Source organism: Copidosoma floridanum, unplaced genomic scaffold (assembly GCF_036245765.1).
Source record: "Copidosoma floridanum isolate Cflo_tuat_1 unplaced genomic scaffold, Cflo_Japanese_pri ptg000023l, whole genome shotgun sequence".
NCBI classification, from domain to species: domain Eukaryota; kingdom Metazoa; phylum Arthropoda; class Insecta; order Hymenoptera; family Encyrtidae; genus Copidosoma; species Copidosoma floridanum.
Genome location: NW_028321900.1, coordinates 2,237,566 through 2,246,104, shown reverse-complemented (window position 1 = coordinate 2,246,104; position 8,539 = coordinate 2,237,566). Strand labels below are relative to the sequence as shown.

The following is an 8,539-nucleotide window of genomic DNA, read 5'->3' as shown; positions in this document are numbered from 1 at the left end:
CAAAAATTTTAGACTGCACTTTAAGAGAATAACAAATTTAAAAGTAACGTGGGTGTATAAACGTGTAAAAAAATAAAACCTTGTTAGATTGCTTATTACAACATATTATTATTACACGTTATTACAAAAACAGAAGATTTAATAATGCTTATGAGCGGTGGAAGAGCAAAGCGTTTTTTTAATGCTACTTATTAAATCAATAAGAAAATCATAATTCTTTTATAAAACTCTATTTTAATGTATGCCATCAAGAGTGCTGTACGTCTTATATTTATAAAGCTGAATTCCTCCATGTCCATACAATAGAAGTCCTTTTCCACTGTTATCGTAATAAGGGTATCGATAGTATGGTCTGAAAATAAAATATTTATTAAAAACAAAGTTACAATTAATTTTTTTTATTACCATACCAACTATTTAATAATAATTAGAATATTTTACACTCTACCTTTCAAAATACTGGAAATTTGGTGCCTTTGGTTGTGTCAAAGATGAGCTGCTAGGCTTCAACTGCATTACAAGTAGTACAAAAGTTATGGTAAAATACTGAAAAGTGAACAGAATAGTTTTACTTGATAAATGTTAAAATGTTCTTTTGCAGTTCGTTTTTTTACTTGATTTTTTTTTAAAATAGTAGTGCTATTCTCATGATCATGTGTTGAAGACAAAATAGTGGAAAAACTAAAAAAAATTAGATATAGATTTTTTTTTATCAAAAGAAAATGTGTAAGTTGTCCGTAAACTTGTGCAGTTCGTTTCTTTTATTGGCAAAAAGTATTAGATTTATACATGCTTGCATCTTAAAATGTTCATCATAAAAAATTTTCACTAAAAAATGCATAGAAATACCCTGCTATGAAAGATGAATTCAAGTCTACTCAGTTCATTTTATTTTGAATTGACTTTATGTGGTTCGATCGGCTTAGAGGATAAAGTCGATTAAGATAAATTGACTTTCATAGGATTTTTGGCAATTTTTTTTTTAATTAACTTTAATATTTAAAAATCGCATTAAGGTCAATCAATTTAAATCAGCTATTTGGATTAGAGCATTTCAATTGACTTTAACAGTTTAGTCGTTTGATTGAAAGTCAATAGACTTGAATCAGCATTTTTGACTGGAGCAAATCAATTGACTTCTATCAAATCATTTGCTCCTGTCCAAAATATTGATTCAAGTCAATTGATTTTAATGCTACTTTTGCCTATTAAAGTCGATTCGTTTACGAAGCACACTAGCACAAACAAAGAAAATTTTTTTTTTTTGAAATACTTCTTAAAATCCAGTGGAATATCGTATTTAATAAACATGAGCCTAAGCTGGTTAAAAGCTAATTTAAATGAAAGTTTACTACAAATGCAATGAAATTACATCTTGGGCATACGATGGAAAATCTTTAAACTTGATATTTTAATTCAAGAAATAGATTTTTATTTTTAGTTTAGTAATTAATGTATAGAATACAGAATACAGTAAGTTGTATAATTTATAGAATTACACATTTAGCAGATAGTGAAGTGTAAAGATGATTTTTATAGTTGGATAATTGCACAGACTAATATCATGGGTTATTTCTGAGATGATTCTTAAAAATATCAAATATGCATTAAAACGAAAAAATCTGAAGATTCAATTCAATCAATAGATATTACTCAAGATTTTTGATCCATTATCTATTAACAAAATTTTGTAACCTACTAAAAAGTTGGATCTTAAAAATGTTGATGGGCACTAATGACCGTTTTTTCAGTTAATCAAGCAATGTTTTTGTTTCAACTACTTGTTTTTGTTATTATTCTGAAATCTTTTATTTAGTTTTCATCAAATATTTGGTATGTTTTGATATTTAAATATCTAAAATAAATATTTTCTACACATTCAGTATTTGTAAGCCAATCGAATAGACCTTAAGCTGTCAAAATCATATTCATAGATTGCAGGCTTGCTCTGACGGCACTGTGCGTCCCCAGTGTTTCGAAACCGTGACATGGACCTTTTCGGTGTCTATTGGGGAGAATTTGCCTCTCACCATCTATTTCATAATTACGATCATGCTCAGTCTAATGAATAACATTTGTATAGTGTCTTATTGCTGTGGTGCTCCATCCGTGAAAAAATATGTTTTTTGGATGTTGTTAAGCTTTTCATGCCAAAAATTGATTATAATTTAATAGTAACCGTAAACGGATACAGAATCACGATTAAAACAATTTAAGATACAAATCAAACTGCAATGATTTATCGTATCATTTTCATTGAAGTAAATCACGGTATTTCATATTGTCACCTAATAATTGTTCCAATGGAAACCTTAAGCGCAGTGCTTTGTACGTCAAACCCATAATTATTTTTGAAATCTGCAAGAACTAAATAGTCTTAAGACAATAGTTTACTTTTAAGTTCTCTATATTAGATAGACTATTGCTCAGATACAAATGCATGTGGTAAAATTTCTTTTACCTTATCACAAAGTGCATATACGAACTCATCAGTACTTTCATCAGTACATAAACATTTCTTAAGAACCTCTACGCTGTAACATCCATTGTTGAAAGCACAAACAATCAACATTCTCAAGGATTTTCAATAAGAAGTTTTAATAATTATTTGTTCCTGGAGACTCATTGCAATTATCAAAAAATATGTTCTTTTGGACTCAATACATGTCACAAATTTTATGGAATCCTTGTGTACGAGTTCAAGTGGAATTCGGTGTTTTTGGATAATTCATGTTAATTTGTGAATTTATAAAAATAGAATTTATGTACAAAAATAGTATGTCACATATAGATTTCATATAATAATCATTTTCATCATCACTATCAGAATAAATTTAAGTGTATGGCCAGTAAAGATATTTTTTATTTCATATTTTGTACAACGTACGTAAATACTTTATTTTTCTACTGTTTTAAATTTTTATTTAACTTTGTTAAAAGCAATACTTTGCATTGAGATCAAATTATAAAATCGTCATTTTTACTTTTTTAATATTCAATTAAATTCCCTGAGCCAAAAAACGGTGTTATAAAAAATGTGCAGACACCCAGCATGTGTATGTATGCGAGCACATAAATGTTCTCTCTGATAGCCTCATCCACAAAAATTTCACCGCGAAAGCTTTCCTAGATACACAGCAGGCATTCAACAGAGTTTGGCACGAAGGCCTCCTGTACAAGCTTATTTAGTTAGGTTTTCCACACTACTCATCGGCACTGTCAAGTCTTACCTTTTGGACATATTCATCCACGTTAAAGTGGCCCCTCCCTCTTCAAATCCCGACCAATGACCTCTGGAGTACCCCAAGGCTCTATTGGGGTTATGCCTCTACCACGTGACCTTAGTATATATATGACTAATGTAGAGGCGAAATAACACAGGTCTTATGGGAGGAATCTTGTTTTTATTTTTTTTCGCACTTAAAAAGATATTGAGCTTAAAAGGTTGTTAATTCCATGTTACTGACATAATGAGAGTTACGTAGTTATTTTTTTCCTTTGGTGAATTCGTTCATGAAGGTTGAAACAGCATTTTGAACGTATACGGAGTGCCGTTTAACCCTACTTTGAGCTGTTTATTTACCTCTGAGCATCAGCAGCAATGGCGCAGCAGCAGCAACAGCTGAAACAAACAGCTCAAAGTAGGGTTAAACGGCACTCCGTATACGTTCAAAACGCTGTTTCAACCTTCATGAACGAATTCACCAAAGGAAAAAAATAACTACATAACTCTCATTATGTCAGTAACATGGAATTAACAATCTTTTGAAGCTCAATATCTTTTTAAGTGCGAAAAAAAATAAAAACAAGATTCCTCCCATAAGACCTGTGTTATTTCGCCTCTGTATTAGTCATATATATACTGAGGTCACGTGGTAGAGGCATAATGCCAATAAACTCTCAGTTGCCCTTTTTAACATATTCTGCCATGACTTGCCCCAGCGAGAAAACATTAACACGTACGTATATGCAGACAACGTCGTGGGTTTTATGTTAGTGTACAGTAATAAATTTTGTTTAGTGTTGTCATGTGTACTACAAGATTTAAAAAAATTAAAACATGGATTGCGACTGTAATAACACAGCATATTTGAGTGCATGTGCATGCTTACACTTGTGTAAAGGTTAAAGGACACGAGTAATCAACAAAAACGTAACATAAATGTACAAAAGTTAAGCTAACCTGTCATTAGTATTTACTTTTATTGAACACTGTGTTGTAAGAAATAGATAAATATATGCAGTACTTGTGTTTCTCAAACTGCATACAAGTGCAACCATGTGTGTACACTTATATATATTGTGTTATCACAGTGGCAATCCATGTTTTTATTTTTTCCGATCTTATAGCACACATGATAACACCAAACAAAGTTTATCACTGTACACTAACATTATACACACTTAAATTACTAATTCATTTGGTCAGTCCATTCTTAATAAACTTTTTTTTAACTTATTAAAAAGTTTTCCTATAAGGCTGCACGCATTCTGGCGATCTTACAAAGAGACAATTTCATTCACTCGATGGCACCACCTAACATAGACGCATAGCAAATAGTCTTTTAAATCTGATTGAAAATAAAGGAAAGAGTATAGCCATGCTCGTCTCCTGGAAGACTCCAAGGAAGAATTTGCAGAGGATAAAGGTTAACGGAGTAGAAATCGACTGGGGCTACTCCGCAAAGTACCTTGGCATCACGCCAGACCGTCGACTCATGTACGTTCGTCACATTAACAGCACTCGTGGCAGGGCATACAAAACTTTCATGTAACTAAAGCCCTTTTTTAACAACAAAGCAGTCTCCCAGAAGACCAAGCTGCGCACCTTCAAGCCATCATCCAAGAGCATCAGCACGTACGCTATACCAATGTGGGGAACTGCAAAGGGAAACCGAGTAATGGCATCCAAGGTTCTTTCGTGAAGATACTAAAGTCAGTCCTGGATATTCCTTGGCACATCAGAAATACTCAGATTGTCAGGAAGCTCAACATTGTTCCTCCAATTCAAGCAGCCCCTGTCCTCGCGTCTTAAATCCACGCTCCATTACGGACCACTCAAACCCTACCATCACCGCACTCGCGAACCTCCAATTCGAGCGCTTGAACCTTATACGACGTCCATGCACTCTCGCATGGAACCCTGAGGACCCCCAAAATACTCTAGGTCTTTCATTCCTCATGCCTCCATCAGATGCATCTCCATCGTCGCGCCAAATAACCGCAGCTTCAATTCGTACGCTTCCTTCAGGAGCACCCATCTGTCTGCCGTATCTTTTACGGGATCAATCCTATACAACACTTACACTAATACCAAGTATACTTTCAACCACACAATACACAGTGGAATCACAAAACACACACACACACATACAATAACACCAAATTTAGGCTTCTCTAACTAGGCTTGTGCAGTTGGCGCCCGTAAATATAAAATATCAATATTTTGCACCTATTCAGGGCTTAAACGATTCCTCCTTACTTGCGGATGTATCCTCCACTTGAATTATTATTTGCGTATCAACGTTTTGCGAGATATTTGCAAAATAAAAAGTCGAAAATGGGCGTGGCGCTGGAGTATAAAAAACTTTGTTTTAAGTGCTAAATTAGGTTAAAATCCAATTCTACCTGTACGGTTTGATTCCTCCTCATTTGCGGATTACGGAGATATATGAATTAATGTAATTAAAAGTCACAAAGTTTGTAAATAATGAATTTAATTATTGAGTGAGAGAATCTAGTAACTTTTATTAATATTTTGCACCCATTCAGGGCTTGAACGATTTCTCCTTACTTGCGGATTTATCCTCCACTTGAATTTTTATTGGCGGATCAATAGCTTGCGAGATATTTGCAAAATAAAACGTCGAAATTTGGCGCGGCGCTGAAGTAAAAAAACTTTGTTTTGAGTGCTAAAGTGGGTTAAAATCCAATTCTACATGTACAATTCGATTCCTCCTCATTTGCGGATTACGAAGGTATACAAATTAATGTAATTAAATGTCACAAGGTTTGTAAATAATGAATTTAATTATTGAGTAAGAGAATGTAGTAAATCTTGTCTAGTGACTTTTGGTCCAGTGCTTCGTTCCTATTATTCGGTACACGTCGTTTCCTCCGTACAGTGGGTTCTACAAAATATTTATCAGAATAGAAAACTTTAGTAGGTATTAATCTATTAATTATCAGTTATAAGTTATTTAGCTTTTAGGTCAATACACACACACATACATACATACATTACATACTTGAAGCTGAAGGAAAAATTTATTTGTCAATAGGTACCGATTTTTCATCTTAAGAATCTAATATCTTGAATCTATTGTGGCAAACACTGTTGACTGATATTTATTCATTGCGCGCCAAATTTTAATATTTGTTGTTATTCAAGAAACAAATAACAACACAACTAAAAAGTAGCAGTACAGCTATAATCATTACAAGACACAGCTAAGCACACAAGTAATAATTTTGTTTGAACAAGTTTTAGAAAACAGCTCAAGCATTCAAATTTCGCGCGTAAACGATTAATCAGACGAATTGAAGATCAAGTTACCGACCAGTGGAAACGGATAAAAGTGACACAGGCTGTGTTCGCCTGAGGCTCTGTTTGTTATTAAGTCTGTTAAGGTCAGGTGATCATTTATCATAAGTGCGAGGAAAACAGCATGATTTCACCATCTCAGTGTCTTACTCGCACTTATCATAAATGATCACGTGACCTTAACAGACTACAAACGGAGCCCATGCAAACAAAGCGCCAGTAATACATTGACAAGTACTTAATTTAAAAAAATGTTTATTAAATGGGTTTACACTAGAATGCTTAGTCATCCAAAAATATGTGTGTGTGTGTGTGTGTGTGTGTGTATGTATTGACCCGAAGGCTGAATAACTTATAACTAATAATTAATAGAATAATGAAACGACATGTAACAAACAACAGGAACGGAGCACTTGACCAAAATTCACTAGACAAAAGTTACTAGATTCTCTTACTCAATAATTGAATTCATTATTTACAAGCCTTGTGACATTTAATTACATTATTTATATACCTTCGTAATCCGTAAATGAGGAGGAATCGAATCATATAGGCAGAATTGGATTTTAACCCACTTTAGCACTTAAAACAAAGTTTCTTATACTTCAGTGCCGCGCCCATTTTCGACATTGTATTTTGCAAATATCTCGCAAACTATTGACCCGCAAATAAAAATTCAAGTGGAGGATAAATCCGCAAGTAAGGAGGAATCGTTCAAGCCCTGAATGGGTGCAAAATATTAATATTGAATATTTACTAGAGTAAACCCATTTAATAAACATTTTTAAAATTAAATACTTGTAAATTTATAACTGGGGCTGTGTTTGCATTGGCTCCGTTTGTAGTCTGTTAAGGTCACGTGATTATTCATGATACGTGCGAGTAAGATGGTGACATCATGCTGTCTCCCTCGCACTTATAATAAATTATCACGTGACCTCAACAAACTTAATAACACACAGAGCCTTCAGACTACAAACGGAGCCAATGCAAACACAGCCCAAGTAATAAATTTACAAGTACTTAATTTTAAAAATGTTTATTAAATGGGTTTACTCTAGATTGCATAGTCATCGAAAAATGTGTGTGTGTGTGTATTGACCCAAAGGCTAAATAACTTATAACTAATAATTAATAGATTAATACCTAGTAAAGTTTTCTATTCTGATAAATATTTTGTAGAACCCGCTGTCCGAAGGAAACGACATGTACCGAACAGCAGGAACGGAGTACTGGACCAAAAGTCACTAGACAAAATTTACTAGATTCTCTTACTCAATAATTAAATTCATTATTTACAAACCTTTTGACATTTAATTACATTAATTTGTATACCTTCGTAATCCGTTAATGAGGAGGACTCAAATCGTACAGGTAGAATTAAATTTTAACCCAATTTAGCACTTAAAACAAAGTTTCTTATACTTCAGCGCCGCGCCCATTTTCGACTTTTTATTTTGCAAATGTCTTGCAAACTATTGATCCGCAAATAAAAATTCAAGTGGAGGATAAATCCGCAAGTAAGGAGGAATCGTTTAAGCCCTAAATGCAAAATATTAATATTTAATATTTACGGGCGCCAACTTAACAAGTCTTCTCCAACTCTGTTCTAGCGCAAGCCAAGATTCGAGCTTTATCCAGATGCGGAAATAACCCTTCTTTCATTCCCTTGAGAGTGAGCTGGTCCCCAAAATTCTCTGTTATTTTCTTTTTGTGTGAACAAACCAGATGAAAACTACCCCTATTTAATAAAAATCTAGACTGGGCCAAAAAAACTTTTTTTGTACACATCTCGAGCTCAATAACAAATGCTACCACTTTAAAACAAAAAAAATGTCAGCAAAAAGTCCAAAAAAAAAAAAAAAAAACATAGCCAAATCAGGTTTTCCGCTTATGTCAGAAAAGCTGTAATTCGGCCAAAAAACGTTCTATGTGAAAAAGATGCGTAATTTCAAGATAAACAAAATGAGCCCTGGTAAACCCAAATCGGCCTTC

At 33.5% G+C, this 8,539-nt stretch overlaps 1 protein-coding gene across 1 annotated transcript; it reads right to left on the bottom strand.

The window, feature by feature from the left end:
- Positions 1-234: 234 nt before the first annotated feature.
- Positions 235-5,261, bottom strand: LOC106643489 (uncharacterized). The gene is made up of 3 exons (XM_089595013.1): positions 5,163-5,261; positions 449-546; positions 235-352 (listed from the first exon to the last, which is right to left on the bottom strand). The coding sequence occupies exons 1-3, from the start codon at positions 5,259-5,261 to the stop codon at positions 235-237; spliced, it is 315 nt and encodes a 104-aa protein (XP_089451139.1).
- Between the last annotated feature and the right edge of the window lie 3,278 nt (positions 5,262-8,539).

What these genes read in the sequence shown, in the direction of transcription:
- LOC106643489 (XM_089595013.1), bottom strand. Translation starts at nt 5,261, where the DNA reads ATGGGTGCTCCTGAAGGAAGCGTACGAATTGAAGCTGCGGTTATTTGG. An exon ending in TGAGGAATGAAAGACCTAGA is followed by an intron (nt 547 to 5,162) that starts GTATTTTGGGGG and finishes TTCACTTTTCAG; the next exon opens with TATTTTACCATAACTTTTGT. An exon ending in AATTTCCAGTATTTTGAAAG is followed by an intron (nt 353 to 448) that starts GTAGAGTGTAAA and finishes TTTTATTTTCAG; the next exon opens with ACCATACTATCGATACCCTT.